General features: G+C 46.2%; 1 protein-coding gene across 3 annotated transcripts in view; it reads right to left on the bottom strand.

The window, feature by feature from the left end:
• cpped1 (calcineurin-like phosphoesterase domain containing 1) overlaps positions 1–21,401 on the bottom strand; it is a 273,994-nt gene that overhangs the window by 91,227 nt on the left and 161,366 nt on the right. For all 3 annotated transcript variants that reach the window (XM_086000762.1, XM_086000760.1, XM_086000761.1), the window contains exon 3: positions 15,913–16,335. In XM_086000762.1, the coding sequence (XP_085856888.1) occupies positions 15,913–16,335 (423 nt within the window). The remainder of the gene's footprint in view (positions 1–15,912; positions 16,336–21,401) is intronic.

Raw genomic sequence — 21,401 nt, 5'->3', positions numbered from 1 at the left:
CCATTTTTAAATTTTGCTGACTACAAATACACATCAGCACCAGAAAACTTTCAAGATGAAAACTGTAAGTTATGAGGCAGGTAGGCATTAATATTCCAATGTTTTAATGTTAATATTTTCCAATGTTTTAATGTTAATATTTTAAGTGCAGCTTTCTTTACCTGATTGGATTCAATAGACCACCATGAATAAAGCAAGGGGTTTTAAGTGACAACTGGATTTGGATCCAGCAGCTATTAAGTAGACAGCAGCCCATTTGAGGTTTTTGAATATTTCCTGTTAATTGTGTACACAATTAACAGACCTTTTAATTGAGCAAATCACTGAGTTGTCCCCTTTGTTTTTCAATATCCCCAATTTTAATTTCAAAAGGTATCTCTAGCCAACAACCAGCCCCGTGTTATAAATCTTGCGGGTGTTTGATAACCGAGTGCAATTGTGAAATATACATATTTGATTTCCTTTGTTTCTGGTTCAACTTCAAAGAGGACAGGAAGTATAACATAGTCTTGTCCCAATTCTTCTGAAGATAGAGCTGGAGAATTTATGAACTCTGATCCAGGTCTAGTATTACTGAGAGAATTAGTGAAGAGTTATGCTGTTTGGTTTTTATGTATTGAGGTGATGTACTGCTTATCTGTTACTTTTAATAAACTGTTACGTTACTGTAGCACAGGCTAATAGAATACTTACTCTGCCATTTTCCAAAGTCTAGGAATTCACGCTGATTAATGCCATATCTACTAAACTAAATGCAGAGAAATATCTGAGTAAACCCAAGAACATAACATTTACTTGTTCATAAGAATGGCACTGAATTGTAATTGAATAAATTGGGTTAAATCTGTCAATTCTGTCTTCTCGCCTAACTTCGTGTTGGCTTCTCATACAAAGAATGAGATTACCTTTTGGTGTGATCATGCACCTGTTTCATAAGTACGTAAACACAATCGGTTTCAAACTCCTTTTGACCTCGAGTGTCAAAACCAACAATTCTGTCAGCACTTTGAGGTAGAGGTTTCCAGACATGCTTAACGTTGCTACATACATGTGCACACTGATCAGTAAGAGGACAGATGTTCCAAATACAATGGCAAATACCATTTTGCGTCCAGTTCCGGTCACCACACTTTAGGAAGGATGTGCAGAGGAGATTTACCAGAATGGTTCCAAGGATGGGGGATCTTAGCTACAAGGACAGGTTGGAGAAGCTGGATTTGTTTTCATTAGAGCAAAGGAGGTTGAGGGGTGATTTGATAGAGGTGTACAAGATTATGACGGGTTTGGATAGGCTAGACGGGGAAAGGCTGTTCCCACTAGTTGATGGTACAAGGACTAGGGGGCACAGATTTAAGGTATTGGGCAGGAGATACAGGGGGGATGTGAGGAAAAACTTTTTTATGCAGCAAGTGATGATGACCTGGAACTCGCTGCTGACGGAAGTGGTGGAAATGGAGGCACTCAATGTTTTCAAGGGGAGACTGGATAGGCACTTGAGGGAAATAAACCTGCAGGGCTACGGGGATAGAGTGGGGAAATGGGACTGACTGGATTGCTCCGCAGAGAGCCAGCACGGACACGATGGGCTGAATGGCCTCCTCCTGTGCCGTTATGACTCTATGACCTCAAAGGTATGAACACGTTACATAATCTGCACTGAATCTGATTAGAACAAATCAATTCTTTCAAATCCAAAGGGACAAATGCTGCAAATTAAATCCAAGCAACAAACCATTTTAACCTTTCCAACCAAAACCATCTGATTTTTTAAATACGAAAAACAAAGAATTCAAACTCTGTTTCAGCAATTAAGGAAGAGCCTTCAATGTGAACCTTGTATAATTCATGTCGCGCGGTGGGGAGTGAGTACTTTTACTCTAGATTTCAATTCATGAAGCTTTCCACAGTTGTTTTTATCTGCCTTTCCTCTGAACTTGCAAAAGGCTGTGTAGTTAATAAAATCCTATCATGCTTTACAACTGAGTATGTCGATGTGGACAGAATGGCTACTGGATGCTGTAAAAGATTGAAGTATTCATCTTGGAAACAGGATTTATTAGAGGTAGTATTTGATTACTAAGAGCTGCAAGTAAAATGGATCCTAACGAAGACAGCCTGCTCTACAAAAATCAATATATTGCACAGTTGGGGGAAATCTTTATTACCAATAGTATGCTGTGGCCCCCCCACTGTTTCTTCAGCAGACGGGGCTGATACCATCTACACATTGGCTTTTACAGCTTGTGTTGGCATCAACTTTATTAAATTGACATTAGCTTTAAAGTTACTCTAGTTCCCAGTGGACCCGAGTGCACTGAAGAATCTGCCCATAATTCATGAGTCTTTATTCAGATGTGTTGTGTTTGTACTGCTATACACAACTACATAAAATAATAAAGCAGCAGAGACTGAGAGTAACTTCAAGTGATCTTTACTGGGTAACTGGAACTTCGGCACTGACTATACAAATCAATACGCGTCTGTTATATACGCTCGCAACTAAGGATGTACATCCGCAAAACAAAGTAGTCCCTTCAATGTTGTATACATTACAAGATGCATCTTCCCTTTCTTTAACTTTAAATGAATGAGACTGTCAAAAGCTCATTGTTACTTTGTACAAACCTAGAAGTCTTGTCAATGTGTCTCTGTGTGCATTTTAACCACTTACTATTAATTGGTTCTTCGAGATATCCTTTGTTGTCTCTGGCCTGACCCAATGTGCTATCTTCATTGATCTGTTTTTCATAAATTGCTGCATAAACAAGACCCGAGTTCTCAAGGATTTCTTTTTCAAGTTGAAATATCAAATACCTGGGCACATCATTCGTTTTTTTTGTTTATAGCAATTCTCTTAATTCAAATGATTTCTGAGGGAAGTACGAATCATTCTTGAATATTGAGTGTGCAGGTATGTACTGAAAAGTGACTCCTTTTCATAAAGCCCCAAAAATTCTCCAGAATCAACTTTCCTCCTGTTTGACGCATATATAAGAGCACAAAAGTCCAGGTCAAAAAAGAACAGTGAAGCTGATCCGTTTATTGTCCTGATTTCTTCATGAGAGCATCCTACTGCACGTTAAACAGCTGCAATGTCCCACCCAGCAGAATATTCCAAACAGTTTTCACTCTTTTTGAGTAAAGAAGTCCTTCCTGATATTAACTGAAGTTGGGAATTTCTTCAGAGCTGCTACCATTCTGCAACCGTAACTTCACCAGAAGTGCGTTGGAAACCCCACTTACACATGTAAAGCAGGAGCAGCTCTGAGGAAATTCTCGGCCTGTGCCTTCTGGTCTGTTTACTGGTTAAATGCAATATAATAACAGGGGTTTACCTTATTCACTCTCTCTTAACCATCTTCTTTCCGGACTGTAAAGTTTAAGGGCTAGAAATTCATTATAGCCCAGGAATGGGCGGTATCATTAGAAAAGTTGGAGAATTAGACCAGGCGCTAATGCTTTAGACTGCACGCAAAATTCGTGCTCACTGTTCAAAGAAATTATTGGAGTCCTAATTCAAATCTTTAAGCCCAAGCTCATTGGTGTTTAACTCAAAGGGTGGACCAATATCAGGTGCAATCTAATAACTGCCACAGGCTTTTTTCAGTACTTAAAGGGGAGGTTCATTGATGCTGCAGCACCTCATTCTCAGCATTGTTGGCTGTGCAGCTGACTTAGCAAGCAGCAGCAGCAGGTCAAGGAGAAGGAGCCGGAGGACTGAAGCAGCTATACTCATGGCCGATCCACTCCCCAGGGAGAGAGCCCACAGATTCTACGATCAAGCATTGGAAGCGGTGGTGTTTACTGTGGAGAGATGGAGGGCGGTGCTCTACCTGGCAAGTGGCAGGAGGCCCTCTCTGCAAGTCTTCTGCACCATGTGGAGGGAGGTAGCGCAGCATGTCTTGGGCAGCACTGTGATCCCCAGGACCCACAAACAGTGCAGGAAGAAATTTAACGACCTCACTTGGGTGGTCAGGGTGAGTCAATGCCTCAACAAATGCTACATACCACCATCTGAACCACAGTCTGCACACACTGGCCAAAGCACCACATCACCCACCAACAATCCCCACCTACCAACATTCACACCCACATCTCACACCTTGCACACAATGACAGCTATTTAACTATGGCAGGCACATCACCCAAACACATTGTTCCACACTCACTTTCCTTTCTCTTGCAGGCCAAGGTGGCTCACAACAGGAGGGAGCAGGAGCGCACAGGTGGGCGACAAGCTGACACCCAACCACTATCTGCACTGGAAAATAGAGTGCTGGAGATTATTGGGTGTCAGGTGGTGGGCGCTGTGGCCACCGGCGACATTAACCCCCTTGGGGACAACAACGGTATGTTCATCCCTACTCCTTCTTCTCACATCCCACTTCCCCCTCACCCCACAAGCGTTTCGCACTTTCCAGCTAATCATGCAGTATGCATGCATTTCTCCCTTCCTGCCCCCCTCCCCTCACCTTAACCCGACTCTTGTGCCTTTATGCTTTCAGATAATCAGCAAGCACCTGAGCAGCCTGACCCTGAGGGCACCGTAGAGAGCGCAGCAGGAGAAGAGGAGGAGGAAGAACACACCGTGTCACTGCATGTCTCACCCGCAGATACCAGCTCAGATACTGGCACTACGCATTCTTTAGAGGCTAATATAGTAGTGGGAACTGCACAGTTGGAGGCACCGGGGACGAGTGGGCTGCAGCAAGGCCTGGGGGAAAGGGTAGCTCAGGGGCCAGCTCCCTGGAGGGTGAGTTCGCGCGCGAGTTCTGCTGCACAGGACTCGATGGGAAGGCGTTTAGAAGGGTGATGGGCATGCACCCGGAGATGATAGGTGCAATGGCAAGGGTGCCCGAGAGCCTGTCAGCAATGATAAGGAACGTGGAGGAGTCCGCCTCCAACATTGCACAAGGCTCTGCTCACACCATGGAGCCCATCATTTTCAGTCTGCAAAGGATGGTTGACACCCAGAGGGACCGTGGTGACCCAGACCTGGTGCCACGTGTGATGGGCGACCTGGCAGCTTCCATTGCAGCACAGGTGGAAGCAACGCAACATCTTAGTGCTGTAATGCAGTCTATGCTTGGTGGCATCCAATCTCAGATTGCTCTCATGCAGTCTCAGCTTGATGCCAAGCAAGCTCTGACTGCTGCCATCGTGGCTGGGTCTAACACCGTTGAGTGGGGCTTTCACGGTGTCGCAGCAGGCTAGCAATCTGTGTTCCAACAGATTGCTAGGGATGCTGAGGTGCTGCTCTGGGGGAGTGTCAGTGGATCAGTGGAGCAGGAACCTGCTGTCCTCTCTCAGGATAACAGCATTCCTGTTCTCACCATTGGCACTCCGCCATTGCCCTTGTCGCTGCCTGTCATCCAGCCAGCCCAAACTGTTGCCGCCCATGCTGAGGTGGTGCAGTCTACAGCCAGGCGTTCCAGGCCCAGAGCTGGTCGAGGGCGTCCTGCAAGGCCATCTGAAGTCTCCCGCACGGACACTCGGCAGCCTTCCACCAGCCCTGCTGTAGCCACTGGGCCAACACTTTGTAGGAGCATTAGAGTAGGCAAAGGCACAGTAACGAGAGGCGCTAAGGGATTGCACAAGGAAGAATAGTTAATATTTTTGTTGTAAATATGTGTTCACTGATTTTTGATGAATTTATTAATTCAGTTTGGATTCTTTGGTGGTGTGTCTCATTTCAGCTTTGCGCTGTGAAATGGCCAGCGACAGGGATGTAATGATGGGGATGTGGTGAGCTACGGGGATCTTGGGTTTAATTCATTCGAACCGCAGTCTGGTTTCGGTCAAATTCTATTATATTTTTATGGCCATATATCCCATGATTCTATTACTTTTTAAAATTTATTTGGCACATTGTTTGGGCACTGAAGGTGGCCACTCTGTATTGTTACTCCCAGACCCCTTTTGCAAGTCCCTCTATGAATTCAGTTCTAGTCATTCTATATTTATGACCGACATATTTTTGACCTGTGGTCCGTATTTTATATTTATCAGCGTTAAATTCCTAATCAGGATCTCTCCCTTCCCCCTCCCTGCCTTTTTTTCGGCAGAACTGGGGGTGGGGGAAATATTGCTCGAGGATGCACTCCAGTGCACCCCCCACTTTAGCTCTGCACCCCCCCCCCCCCACTTCACACTGCACAGGCCCAACAGCACAGAGTATGCCCAGCTAGATTTGGGTAGGCGCATGGAAACAAAATGCAAATGAGAACATTATGCCCTCCGAAGTGTGCTGCTGTGATTGGGGGAGAGCATATGGGAAGCGGGGGAGGGAAGGCTTGTGAGTTCTCAGGCTACAGGTGGTACAGGGCCAAGCAGAGAGAAAGAGAGATGTGAGTAGGCATCTTACCTTAGCAGTTCTGGTCAGATCATTAAACTTTATACAGCATTGCAGCCAGCTCCTGAATGCGATCGTTCGGGCGTTCATCTGTTCCACCACCTCAGCGCGTCACTTTGCCTCGGAATGCTTCTGCCTTCTAAAGGTAAGAGAACCTCTTCCTCCCGCCTGCCTCCTCTACCAACACCTCCAGAGCAGCATCTGAAAATCGGTGGCCCCTTCTTGCACCACCTCTGCTTGCCATTTCCACTGTTCAATTATAATTCAGTTCTGTTGCCTTTAAACGGTGTCACTTGCACCCAATGTCCCACTCTCCAATCGGCAAGCTACCAATAAACAGAGTGGGTGGTGCTGGTAGCTCACCAATCTTAATTAATTCGAGCACCAAATTTGCTCGTACCTCTCCCTCATGTGCTTGGGAGCGCCGCCTATTTGATGCAGTTTCTGGCACTACTAAAATTCTAGTATCCATTGAAATTTACAGCACAATGTCAGCCATTCGGCCCATCATGTCTGTGCTGGCTCTTTGCTAGAGCAATCCCAAACTACGTACTTCCTACTCTCTCCCCATAGTCTTGTATCTTCCTCCGCTTCAAATATTTGTTCAATTTTCCCTTACAAGGTGCAATTTTCTCCGCCTCAACCACTCCCTGTGGCAAAGCATTCCATACGCCAACAACCCTCTGCAGAAAGAGATTTCTCTTAACCTCTCTCCTTACTTTCTTGATGATAATTGTAAATTGCTGACCATTTGTCACTGATTCCCCAGCCTGAGGAAATAGTATTTGCCTTCACTGATCCAGTGGAAGTAATCCTAGTATCTCAAATCTTTCCTCATAACTATAGTATCCCATACCTGGCATCATTCTGATGAGTCAACATGGTTGACTCTTAACTGCCCCCTGAAGTAGCCTAGCAAGCCACTCGGTTGTGTCAAACCTGGGCAACTAGGGGTGGGCAATAAATGCCAGCCTTACCAGTAATGTCCACATCCCAAGAATGATTTTTTTTTTAAATAACGCTGTATTACAGCTTTAATGTTCTTTGTATAGTGGGGTGCCCAAAACTGCGCACAATATTTTAATTGTGACCTATCCAAAGTTTTGTATGAATACATCATTGCTTTTTTACTCTTGCACTATATTTAAAAAACCCAAATTCTATTAGCCTTTTTGGCTTTATCTACCTGCACTAACACATTCAGAGAATTATATATCTGAACCCCCTAGGACGCTCCGTTCATCCGCACTCTTCAGTGTCTTTCCATTAAGTATATACCCCCATTCTTGTTCTTTTCTCCAAAAATGTATTGCCTCACACTTATCCACATTAAACTGCATCTGCCGCCTGTCTGCCCATTCCACTAACCTGTGTGTTTTCCTCAAGTCTTTTGCATATATTTTTGGGTGTTAAGTACATTCAGTTTCAAAGCCAAACAGCAAAAGGAACTGCTTGTCAGCACCAAATACCATAAAGGTCCTGGGAGAAAGCAGGGAGTGATCTGTTAGAAGCGGATAGATAATAGTATTTCCTATGGTCAGACTATTAGTCAGATTTCTTTTAAATAGATTGACTGATTTAAAAAAAAAAGGGAAATAAGTCATAGCTGAGATAAAAGCTAATTTTGCATGCCATGGGATTCCAAAGGAGGTTAAACCAGACAATGCACCACTATTTAACTGAAGGAAATTCCGACAGTTTGTATAAAATACTCTGACATTATCATTAAACCTGCTGACAAGGGTGGTGCGGTTGTTGTTTGGCGAACCGACCTCTACCGTGTGGAAGCTGAACGCCAACTCTCCGACACCTCCGCCTAGACCATGACCTCACCAGCAAACATCAAGCCATTGTTTCTAAGACCATCACTGACCTCATCTCCTCTGGAGATCTTCTCTCCATGGCAGCCAACCTCAAAGTCCCCCAACCCCGCACAGCCCAAGATCCACAAACAGGACTGCCCTGGTAGACCCATCGTTTCAGCCTGTTCTTGCCCCACGGAACTTATCTCTTCCTATCTCGACCCTATTTTAACCCCTTGTCCAGTCTCTTCCCACCTACATTCGCGACTCTTCCAATGCCCTCCGCCACTTTTAACAGTTTCCAGTTTCCTAGCCCCAACCATCTCCTTTTCACTATGGACGTCCATCCCCCACCAAGACAGCCTGAGGGCGCTCCACTTCTTCCTTGAACAGAGGCCCAACTAGTCCCCATCCACCACCACCCTCTTCCGCCTAGCTGAACTTGTTCTCACATTGAACAACTTCTTTGACTCCACTCACTTCCTCCAAATTAAAGGTGTTGCTATGGGAAACCGCATGAGCCCTAGCTATGCCTGCCTTTTCATGGGATATGTGGAACATTCTTTGTTCCAGTCCTACTCATGTCCCCTCCCTCACCTCTTTTTCCGGTACATCGATGACTGTATCGGTGCCGTTTCCTGCTCTCGCCGTGAACTAGAAAAGTTCATTCACTTTACTTCCAATTTCCACCCTTCCCTCACCTTCCCATGGTCCATCTCCGACTCTTGTCTTCCCTTCCTTGACTTCTCTGTCTCCAATTCTGGCGATAGGCTATCGACAAACGTCCACTATAAGCCCACTGACTCCCACAGCTACCTGGACTACACTTCCTCCCACCCCGCTTCCTGTAAGGACTCTATTCCATTCTCCCAGTATCTCCATCTCTGCCGCGTCTGTTCTGACGATGCCACCTTCCATACCAGTGCTTCCGACATGTCTTCCTTTTTCCTCAACCGAGGATTCCCCTCTACTGTGGTTGACACGGCCCTTGACCGTGTCCGTTCCATTTCCTGCACTTCTGCTCTCACTCCTTCCCCTCTCTCCCAGAACCACGATAGGGTTACCCTTGTCCTAACCTTTCACCCCACCAACCTCCACATTCAACGGATCATCCATTTCCATTTCCGCCACCTCCAACGTGATCGCACCACCAAACGCATCTTCCCCTTGTTGTGTCTGGGTATAATAAGATACAGACTGCAGCAGAAACGGTACAACAGGTGTTTACTCAACGTGGCTCACAGTTGAACTGATCTGTACAGATTACTACTCAGGGCTATATACAGGTGTGGTCACTTCCGGTACTGCAGTATACATGAGCTGTAAAAGATAGTTCCCCACTTAAAGGTTTATACATTACAATTCCTCCCCTTTTAGATTAATAGTACCATAACACTCATTTAACAATTAAATATCAAACTAATTACAATTAACACTTTTAACATGCAACATTAGCTGAAAATAGTCTATTTATATATTCAGTCTTTGGGGAGGCTTCCTGATCCTTTCTGGATAGCGCCTTTCCCGAGTGTCTTGCTCTTGGTGCGGAGGCGATTCTGGCCCCCTGTCGTCGGTTGGTTCCTCAGCTTCCGATGCTACTGTTTCTGGGGTAGATGCGACCTGTACGTCGGGTTCATCACCAGGTACGTATGGGCGAGGCATGGGGTTGACTTGTTCCTGTGACTCTAGGATCTGGTCAGCATGGCGTCTCATGATGCTCTCCCCAACGTCCACTGTGTACATTAGTGGGCCCTGCCGTGTGCATATCGTTCCTGGCTGCCATTTTTCTGTTTGGTAGTTGCGGGCCAAGACTGGTTGCCCTACATTGAAGCTCCTTGTTGGCTTCTCATGGATGTGCTGGAATTGCTTACTCTCAACATCTCTTCGTACGTTTGGTCTGAGCAAATCCAGGCGAGATCTTAACCTTCGGTTAAAGAACATCATGGCTGGGGCCTGGTTGGTGACTGCATGTGTCGCATTCCGGTAGGCGAACAGGAAATTGTCCACCTTGTGCTGCAGCGGAATGTTGTCATTGTACATAGCCTTTATTGCCTTCTTAAAGGTTTGTACGAACCTCTCAGCCAATCCATTTGTGGCTGGATGATATGGGGCGGATGTGTAATGCCTCACCCCGTTCTTTTTCAAGAACCTCCGGAACTCTTCGGACACAAACTGTGGTCTGTTGTCGGAGCAAATCTGTTCTGGCAAGCCATTCCTGGCAAAAATGGTCCGTAGGACTGCAATAGTTTTCTCCGTGGTGGTGGAGGACATTTTGATGACCTCAGGCCATTTCGAGTGCGCATCCACGGCTATTAAAAACATTGAGTCCATGAATAGACCAGCAAAATCAATATGCACCCGTTGCCATGGAGATGAGGGCCACTCCCATGGGTGTAGAGGAGCCTGTGGTGGTGCATTTTGGACTTTCTGGCATCCTGAGCAGCTCTTGGTCAGGTCCTCGATTTGTTTATCGATTCCTGGCCACCACACATAAGCCCTGGCTAGGCTTTTCATTTTTACCCCTCCCAGATGACCCTCATGAAGCTCATTGAGCACTCTATCCCTTAACTTGGGTGAAATTACCACTCGGGATCCACACATCAAGGTCCCCTGGCACACTGACAGCTGTTCTCTCCTTGTTGAGAATGCTGGCAACAGTGAGTCGCCATGTGCTGGCCATCCCTTCACCGTCAAATCATATACCTGAGACAGTGTCGGGTCATTTCGGGTTTCCTTTTCGATACAAGCGTTAGTTACCGGTAGGTATTCAACTATAGTTGAATGGAATATTTCGACAGGATCCACTGCTGGTGCTTCCTCTGCAGTAGGCAGTGGCAGGCGTGATAGCCCATCAGCATTTCCATGCTGTTTCGTGCCCTTATATTCAATCTCATAGTGGTGCGCCCCTAGAAAAAGTGACCATCTTTGTAGTCGTTGCGCAGTCATCACCGGAACGCCCTTCTTCGGATTAAAAATGGAGACAAGAGGCTGGTGATCAGTCAGCAAGGTGAATTTCTGCCCGTGCAGATAGTGATTGAACTTTTTCACTCCCCACACTAGGCTGAGGGCCTCCCTGTCAATCTGGGCGTAGTTACGCTCGGCTGAGGTTAGTGATCGTGACGCAAAGGCTATTGGCCTCTCTGAGCCGTCCGGGAATTTGTGCGACAGCACCGCTCCAATGCCGTAGGGTGACGCATCACATGCCAACCGAATTGGTAATGCTGGGTTGTAATGGGCCAATACCTCTTTCGATGTGATTAGTGTTTTGCTCTTCTGGAAAGCTCGTCTACATTCGTCACTCCACTTCCATGGCACCCCAGTTTGCAGTAGGGTGTTCAGTGGGTGTAGTATTGTAGACAAATTTGGCAAGAACTTATGGTAGTAGTTTACCAGCCCGAGGAACGACCTCAGTTGTGACACATTTTCCGGTGCTGGAGCCTTGACTACTGCCTCAATCTTCTCTGGGGACTTATGTAACCCCTCTTTATCGATAACGTGGCCACAATACGAGATCTGTTTTCTAAAAAACTCGCATTTGGGGTGGTTAGCTCGGAGCCCATATTCCTTCAATCTAGTGAGCACCTGCTCCAGGTTGGCAAGGTGATCACTGTCATTTTCACCCGTGACCAGGATGTCGTCCAAATAACACTGGGTCCCTGGGATCCCTTGCAGGACTTGTTCCATTGCCCTCTGCCAAATAGCCGGAGCTGATGCTACCCCGAATACCAGCTGGTTGTATTGGTAGAGACCTTTATGGGTGTTGATTGTGAGGTATTTTTTTGATGCTTCTTCTACCTCCATTTGCAGATACGCCTGGGCCAGATCAATCTTAGTGAAGCGTTTCCCTCCAGATAGCGAGGTGAAAATATCTTCAATCCGCGGAAGTGGATATTGTACGGTGTGAAGGACCGGGTTCACTGTAACCTTAAAGTCCTCACAGATGCGAACCTTCCTTGGTTCCCCAGGCGTGCTGCTCAACGACTTTTTCATCACAGGGACGATGGGTGTAGCCCACTCGCTCCAGTCTACCTTGGACAGTACACCTGAACGTTCCAGACTCTCCAGCTCTGCTTCGACAGCTGGGCGGATCGCATAAGGTACCGGTCTGGCCTTAAAAAATTTTGGGCTTGCGTTTTCTTCAATTTTAATCGTCACTGTCATGCCTTTTAGTGTTCCGAGTCCTTGCTGGAACACTTCTTTCGCGTCAGTTAGGATCTTTGACAGTCGCCCAGGTGTGACGTCGTCATCCTTTTTGTCAGCCAGTCAGTGCCTGTATGGAATGCCAATCCAGTTGTATTTTCTGGATCCATTCACGTCCCAGTAATGGTGGTCCTCCATCTTGCAATACATACAGGTCTAGTTTTGGTGTTTCTTTACCATTATATATAACGGTCACCCTTATTTTTCCTTTGGGGTAGACTTTTTGCCCCGTGTACGTCTTCAAAATAATTTTTGTGTCTCTCAAGGGTATGTGTGAGAATAGCCGCTCGTAGTCTGGTTGGTTTATGACTGTTAGGGCTGATCCTGTGTCCAATTCCATCTTTACCTGGACTCCTGCTATCTTGAGAGTGACCCAAATGGTTCGGTGATCCTCCGTTGTGATCACATTATGTAGTTTCAGACAACTCAGTTCCCTGCTTTCGGAGTCATTATCACTCTTTTGTTCGTCTGAACTATTCTCCGTCATCTTATGTACCTTCTTGTACTTTTCTTTGATAGGTTTCTTATTGCTGGTTCTCTTTCCCGACCTGCAGACTCGTGCTATGTGTCCTACTTTTCCACACTGTCTGCACACTTTGTCTTTGAACCAGCAATCATTCTGGTCGTGTGTTGTTCTGCCGTAGCGATAGCACTTCTCTGTTCCATATGACATTTCGTTTGTGCCATATTCTTGCGGTCTCTGTTGTATCTCTGCAGCGCCCCGTGCTGCTGCTTCATATGATACCGCAATGCTGAAAGCCTTTTCCAGCGTAAGGTCCTTTTCAGATAAAAGCCGTTTCTGGGTTCCTTCACTTTGAAGCCCACACACAAACTTGTCCCTTAAGGTATTTGCCAGTCCCGCTCCAAACTGGCAGTGTTTCGATAGTTTGCGCAGTTCTGTTAAATAATCAGCATTGCTTTCATCCTTATGCTGGTTCCGTTTGTGAAACTTGAATCTTTCTGCTATCAGCAGCGGTGTGGGGTTTAAATGTTCCTTTAGTATCGTTACTATGTCTTCAAAACTCTTTTCCATTGGCTTCGTTGGGGTTACTAGATTTCGTAATAAACCATACGTCTTTGCACCCATTAAATTTAACAATACCAACGCTTTCTTGTCATCTGACACCTCATTTGCCTTGCAGTACACCTCTATTCGCTCGACATATGTAGTCCAATCTTCGACTTCATTATCAAATGCGGTGATACTGCCACTCTTCGGCATTTTGGGTGTGGTTTAAAATGGCGTCTCCCAATGGCTTAAAATGGCGTCTCCCGCGCTTTCCTTCCTCCCACGCTGCTGCCAACGCCGCACTCGGCGGTCCTCGTGGCAATGGCAGCGCCTCGCGGGTTTCTGCGCGTCTCTCTCTCCCTCTCTCCGACGCTGCTCGGCCCCTGAACACTGGCTGCGCCCTGTGCGCTCTGCCCTCTCTCTCTCTCCCCCGTCGACGCTGCTCGGCCCTTTGTTGCGCTGCTCGGTCAGGCTCTAGCCCGCCGCTGTCCGGGAAGGGTCTGCGCACTACCTGTTGCCAGCCCGTTTCGCTGGACCACCTCGACTGGAAAGCCAAGCCTGGCTCTCGACAGCCTCCCCCGCAATTCTCGAGTCTCTGCTGGATGACTGGGCGGTTGCCCGTGGTCGACGCCCGAGTCTCTGGCCTTGACCTCCAATCCACTGATCTACAGGAACGAATCCCCGGGAGGTGATGCAGAGTTGCAGGTAGGTTTGAACTTGCCTCGTCGTCAATGTTGTGTCTGGGTATAATAAGATACAGACTGCAGCAGAAACGGTACAACAGGTGTTTACTCAACGTGGTTCACAGTTGAACTGATCTGTACAGATTACTACTCAGGGCTATATACAGGTGTGGTCACTGCCAGTACTGCAGTATACATGAGCTGTAAAAGATAGTTCCCCACTTAAAGGTAGATACATTACACCCCTCACCTCCCCTTTCAGCATTCCGAAGGGACCGCTCCCTCCGCGACACCCTGGTCCACTCCTCAATCACCCCTAACAGCCCTTCCCCTTCGCCCGGCACCTTCCCGTGCAAGCGCAGGAGATGCAACACCTGCCCTTTTAGCTCCTTCCTTCCCACTGTCCAGGGTCCCAAACACCCCTTCCAGGTGAAACAGCGATTTACTTGTACTTCTTGCAACTTAATATACTGTATTCGCTGCTCATGATGCGGCCTCCTCTACATTGGAGAGACCAAACGCAGATTGGACGACCGCTTTGCGGAACACCTCCATTCAGTCCGTAAGGGTGACCCTGAGCTTCCAGTCGCCTGTCACTTTAATTCTCCGCTTCACTCCCACTCTGATCTCTCTGTCCTCGGCCTCTTATACTGTTCCAATGAAGCTCAACATAAGCTCGAGGAACAGCACCTCATCTTTCGATTAGGCACGGTACAGCCTTCTGGACTCAACGCTGAGTTCAACAATTTCAGACTATAACCCCTGACCCCATTCTGGAGGCTGTATGATTTTGCGATCCACATTTGCAACATTTTATCTTTCCTGCCTCCTACCTTAGCACAGAATGTTCCTTCAATTCCTTCCTCCCCTCCCACCCATCTTCCCTGCCTCCGCACCTGCTTAAAATCTGTTACATCTCTGGCTTTTTCCAAGTCTGATGAAGGGTCCAGACCTGAAACGTTAACTCTGTTTCTCTCTCCACGGATGCTTCCTGGCCTGCTGAGTGTTTCCAGCATTTTCTGTTGTTATTGCACAAAATATCAGTTCAGTCTTGTCCCAGCTCACCAAGGTACCACAGTCAAATGGCAAGGCAGCAAATGCTGGTAAAACTGCAAAGGCACACACAGAAATAGCGCACAAGTCCAGCACAGAACTTAACTGTGTTCATTTCAACTGGTACAATACACTGAGAGATACTGGACAACTCACCTGCTCAAAGACCATTAGCCTAATAAACCAGGAAACTCCTGCCTATAGCAGGACAATTTCGGACACCAAGAAAGTAATATAAAAAGAATCGATACCTTAGAAAAGCCAAACAGTCTCCTTTCTATAATAAAGATTTTAAAGCTCTTAGAAAAGGCGAGATTGTCAGAATTTAGCTAATAGGGTGCCAGCACAAGTGCTACAGCGTGAATACAAGGTCCCATATGTTGAACACCGAAGATAGGAAGGTTCCCTCTGACCTGAAGGTGTTTGTGATTGGCAGCTGAATGAAGTTAGTTAAAATGGTTGAGCAACAAAGAGCAAAAAGTGGAATTTCCTCTCCTCCCACTTCACATCCCTGTTGCACCTGGCAGTAGACCCCCTGGTTTTCGCCTCCAAATTCCAGTGCGAGGCCCTGCCGGGAGTGGCCCAGGTCCGTGTGTGCAGCTGGGTCAGGCAAATGGCCAACAGAGGAAATTTGAGTGTTCCCCGCCTCTTAAAGGCAGAGGGCACCTCAGGAACGCTGTACCTGTCATGTACCCAGCAGGCACCCAAAGAGGAAATTCTACACTCATGTTTTTCAATTCTTTCTAGCTTGTTACTGACAGAACGGAATAATAGATGCTACATAAAGAAGGAAGAAAAAACACAATACAGTACCTGCTTTCTCAAATCTCTGCAGAAGATCCAGCCGTTTGGACTTTTCCAGGTTGAAATAGCCATTCTCTTCTTCAGGGCTCTGGAGAAATAGAGGGATGTGCTGGAACACGATCACGTGTTTGTTTTCCTGTTTTTGAGCTGCTTCAAGTTGTTTATCCAGCCAGTGGTCATGGGCCTGCTTTAGTTCAGGGCAACTGGAAGCATCGTGAAAAAACTGAGAATTCAGCACAAGGAACAACACTCCCCCAACCCAGAAACTGAAGTAATCATCCCCCCAGCTCTTGCAATATTCAGAAATAGTGTCCGGGGTTGGGGTGTTTCCTATGTCATGGTTGCCACTGACGAATACCAATGGGATGCTCGGGTCAGTGCCCTTGAGAACACGTTGGAGGTCACATGTTTGCTCCTCATGCCAAGGGGCACCTGAAAATTAAAGAAAAACTAGGATTTATATGAGCTCATAATCCCCCCTAATTTAATGATACATTGTGAACCGATAAATGAGGGAAAGCAGTTTGAGACATTCTGCTGCAAGATTTCCTCTCTCACGATGGGGTATATCTTGATTTGTGCAATAGTATAAAACAGGAGCTAGCGAGTGGGCAGCCCGTTCGACACCTCTCCCGATTTTTATTTCTATTGACTTCAATGGAAATTAAAATCAGTCGAGATGTAAAAGGGGCTGCCCACTCGCTATCACCAGTTTTACAAAGTCAAAATCTGCCCCACTGTGCGTAACATCCACTGCGTCATTTCTCCTGATGGGGTGGCCGGTATCCTGAACTCATAAGTGGGAGTGCAGCAGAGAAGCAGTGTTGTGTCACTCTGCCCGTGTGTTGGAGCACCAACAGGCTGTGCCACTCTGCTGCTTGACAGAATATTTTGTTTAATATGTTACATAATCTGAATGATATGCAACTACTGTAGCACTTATAAAATTATATGGCATACAAAATATTTTTACAGCTTTAAAATGTAATAGTTTTAAAATGCACATGAGCTGGAATATTGCACAGTTTCATAAAATATATGGGGCACAAGTGTATTTTATATTTCCACTACAGAACATTTATAAATTGCAAAAGTAATAACTAAACACAGCACATAGATCACGGTGCCCGTTATAAGTTTACTTATGTTTGCTCACAAGATTGATCTGCATCATCCTTAGACTCTATGGCCGCGATTTTACAAACTGTGGCGGGCAATGTCGGTGGCGGGTCCTGACCCCGCTGTTGGCTCCATCCCGGCCTCTGAAATGACTTTCCCTTGATGGGGCCTGTTAAGCCCGCCCAGCGCGTTTCCCGGCCAATTAGAGGAAGCGGGTCTGGTGACGTCATTTGATGGCGCGTCATCAGCCGGTTTCCTTAAAGGGACCATGGCCAACTTTTTTTTTTGACATTTGTGCTGTCAGTGTTCTACAGCACTGAGGTGCTGCAAACACTGACAAGCACAGCACAGAGGTGCAGGGCTGCACCCAGGATCTCCCATGACTCCCTCCATATGCTTATGGAGGGAGTCGGAGCACACTGGGAGGTCCTCTCCCCTTCCCATGGGTGGAAGAGACCTCCCTAGGAGATCAACACAGCCTGGATGCGCATTATAGAGGAGGGCACAAGCAGGGATGTGGACAGGAGGACCTGGGTGCAGTGCCGCAAACGTTTCAATGATCTCAGTAGATCACGAAACGTTAGTACAAAGTCACACTCAACCTCATCCTGCTGTGCCGCTCATCATATTTCCATCACTCTGTCTTCCCTACCTTACTCCTGCACATCCTTACTCACACCAACTTACCTTGCACCTCCACGCATCCCACTCTATCTACATTATCATATCCCCACCTCACTAGCCACCCCTCACACTCACCCTCATCCTAGTCCAATCATACCAACTAACAACACACAAGGGCAGGCACTTGGGTGGTTTAGCCAATGTTCATGTGAAGTTTCTGTTAATTTGCTGTCAAACATTGAAACCTTTATTTTCAACACTTTGCATCTTGGACAGATTTCTGTGCACCTTTGGAAGTGGCTTAGTGAGTTTCAGTGAATGGTGAGACATAACGGTACCCCCCCCCCCCCCCCCCCGCAATGGTGATGAGTGTGAAAGGAATGGCTTGGGCACTGTAGGGATGCTTTATGGTGTTGGTGTGGGGTGGTGCCAACCTGGCGCATCATGTGGCAGCCAGGGTGTACAGCATCAAGTGAAGTAAACCTGGCCATGGTGAGGCCATCCCTGGCGTCCCAGGCAGCAATGTGGTTGGGTGCTGATGCCCTCTGTCTTGTGCAGCATCAGATGATTGCGGAGAAGGTTGGTGTTGTTGTTGGTGTTGCTAGTGTGCCTGGTGCTGCTTGTGTGCCTAGTGCTACTGGTGTTGGGACTGATGGTGGTAGAATTCTGAGGACAAAGGTGAGAGAGTTTCAAGGGCACTGATGCTGATGGAATAGATGGCAGGTGAAGTAGAGATGACAGAAGCGATCTGTCAATGGTGGGAGATGTAATGAGGTCAGATTGGACAGAGACTTGTATAAAGACTTGCAGCATCCTGAATCTGTAGTGGAAATGCAGTTTAGAGAAGCTAGTGGTTAAGGGAACATATCTCAATCAGCTGGGAGCTTTGACTTGGCATGCGAAGCTATCAACTCATCAGCTGATTCAATGGCCACTGAGCTCACGCCTCAGCATCACAGGGGAGGACTAGACACAGCGGGAAACCGGTGGGCGACCTGTCAAATCCAAAAAGCTGGGAAAAAGCCATTGATAAGTGGCTGTAAACAAACCACTAATGATTTTAATTGCCTCCCCCACCGCTGCGTCGGGTTTGCTCAGCGCTGACAGACCCTTCATTTTGTAAAGGTGCGTGGCGGCGGGTTCCCGACCCGCTGGGGAAAAAAAACACTTTCCCACCCGACCCGCCACCGATCGCGCCCGCTGACCCCCTGCAAAATCCAGCCCTACATTGTTTCAGATTTTGTTACTTTCTCATTTTAACCAAAAACACCATTAATACAGCTGATTTCCATTGCATCATTTTAATATATTTTTTTAAATGACTTTTCTTATAGAGCTTCAGGCAAATATCTCACAACCTCAAAATCTTTATTGTCTGTCTAACCATCTAAAATTGATTTTGTTTTTCAAATATTTTTCCACCATTTCTGTTCTAAAGTTATAATTAAAATTTTCTAATGTACACTCTACAATTACGGTGCAATATTCATATGTGTCAAGGCCATGTTGAATATTTTTTTTTAATCCTCGTCTTCAGATCCGTTCATGTTCTCAACCCACCCTATCTCTGCAACGTCCTCTCTCCTGCACCCTCTGGTCCTCCAGCTCTGGCCTTTCTGCACTTGCCTCTCCCATTGCTCCATCACTGGCAGCGCAGCCTTCAGCCTCCTTCGCTCTACTTTCTGGAGCTCCCTCCATAAACACCTCTGCTTCTCCTCTTCTCTCTCCACCTTTTAGAATCTTCTTAAAACCCATCTTTTCAGCCAAGCTTTCAGTCACCCCTCTAATTTCTCCATCCACAGCTTGATGTCCATTCCCGTATCTATTCCTAATTTTTCTCCCTGCCCCCCCCCGCCACCCCAACGCCCCCCCCTGTAAAGTGCCTCAAAAGGATTAAGTTTAATGTCCCTGAGGCCACACAAACTCAATGGGTTATGTGAAGTGAAATGAATCTGTTTCTTAGTGAGCCTACATTTCAACACTGGTCTTGTATTTCTGTACTAGTTGACACTAAAGCAGTAATTCAGTAGGAATATCATGCAGGCATAGTAAGAATGGTCTTTTGGAGAGAAATTTGCAAGTCACATTTCAAAGGGTTGCATTATCTTGAGCTTCTATACCTATGAAAAATATACGCAGGCGTGTCAATTGCCTTTTTTAAAGAGACAACGGGGGTGTAATTCACCTTTGGCGGGGGCGCAAAACGAGTGCTTGCGGATCGGTCGCCTGTTATGCATCCTGCTCGATTCTCAAAATCCGGTACTGCCCCTTTTGTGCCACTGCTGAATTAAAATGTCACCCCCATTGTCTCCATGAAAGAGTGTTCAACAGATCTTTGCTCGGGATGGTAAACAGCTGGAAGACCAGGGTGTCATTTTCACATTGGCATCAGGTGCAAGGTTCTTTGACGTCATTTCTATTCCAGCACCCTGTGGTTGGCAATCTTTTTTTTGTTTACACTTTTTCATGTAGTCAAAGTTCCTAAAGGGAATAAGGAGCGATGGTATTAATTCTAACATGTAAAGACGACTTTAGCTGGAAAGGGTTAAGTAGAAGATGTAAGTCTTGTATCACCACCCACACTCAGCTGCATTTCAACAATGAGCAGTCTTCAACCTTTGCTCATCTGGTGGGTTTTCCTGCTACGCCTACCCTGGTTCCCCAAATTACAGAGAGCTCAGTGCAACCCCTTATCACAACTAACAACAAAACAAACACATCTGCTTTATTTGAAAAGCTGTACTTGTACATACAAATGATATGTAATTGTTTATGAAAGTGTAGAAGCAGGTGACTTTGAACATAATTTGTTTGTTAGTTATAAAAATATTGGAGATGGGGGGGGAAATGTCTGTTTGACAGTCAAGAATCATCTAATCAGGTAACAAGGAGTCTATTTGTTTTCCAATTGGCCGTGGGAAGGCGGGGCATCGCGAGGACAGATGTGTCAGGTGACCAGTGACGGGAGGGAGCGTGGGGTGGTTGGAGATGGGAGGTTATGTGATGAAACCTCCAGCAACATGTCCAACTAGAGCTGGGGGGGAGGAAGGGAGGGGGTTAAATTAAAAGCTGACGATATCCCTCTGAACATAATCCAGCCTCCTGAAATGATGTGCACTGTGTGCAAAAAGGACACAATTATTATTCTGACAGGCAGGAACTTAAAGTTGGCAGCCTGTTTCATTTAGCTCTGTTCATCTCTATCATTTTTCCTTGATTGCACTTGCCAACTACCTTTCATAATGATCACGTTATGCATGTCTTACTTAAATCCTCGGAGGACGATGCCAGTATTTTTAGCCAAAGTAAAAATACCTGAGAGTTCGATATTTAACTTATTCTGGAAGTGCTCGGCGTCAAGTCGCTTTTTTCCTGGTAAGGTACTTTTCTAATTCTCCGGATCCTTTGGAAAGCTGCAACAAGTTAGAGCCACTTCTTCTCCCTTTGTTCCCCTCCCTGTGGGGAGGCACTCAGCAGTTTGAGGGGTCAGACATATAGCCCCTACTCTCCATTACCGTAGGTGGAATATGCACTGTGCTATCATCTTAATTCTATTGGCCTAATTGAAATAAAAGTACTTCTTCATCCCCCTTCGTCCCTCCAAAAAGTGATTCTAAAGTTGATCAAAATTCTTCATTTAAGATTTTTTTTTTTTTTAAAAGGGGTACTGTTGAGAATTTAAAAAATGTGAGTACTGTCTGCATGAAATAGTGTAAAACACCTCAACTGGTTTCCAGATATTGCAATATAACAAC

Source organism: Somniosus microcephalus, chromosome 11 (assembly GCF_052327205.1).
Source record: "Somniosus microcephalus isolate GS21.2 chromosome 11, FLI_Smic_1.0, whole genome shotgun sequence".
NCBI lineage: Eukaryota > Metazoa > Chordata > Chondrichthyes > Squaliformes > Somniosidae > Somniosus > Somniosus microcephalus.
The sequence above is the reverse complement of the archived record's forward strand: the minus strand, read 5'-3'. Positions and strand labels throughout refer to the sequence as shown.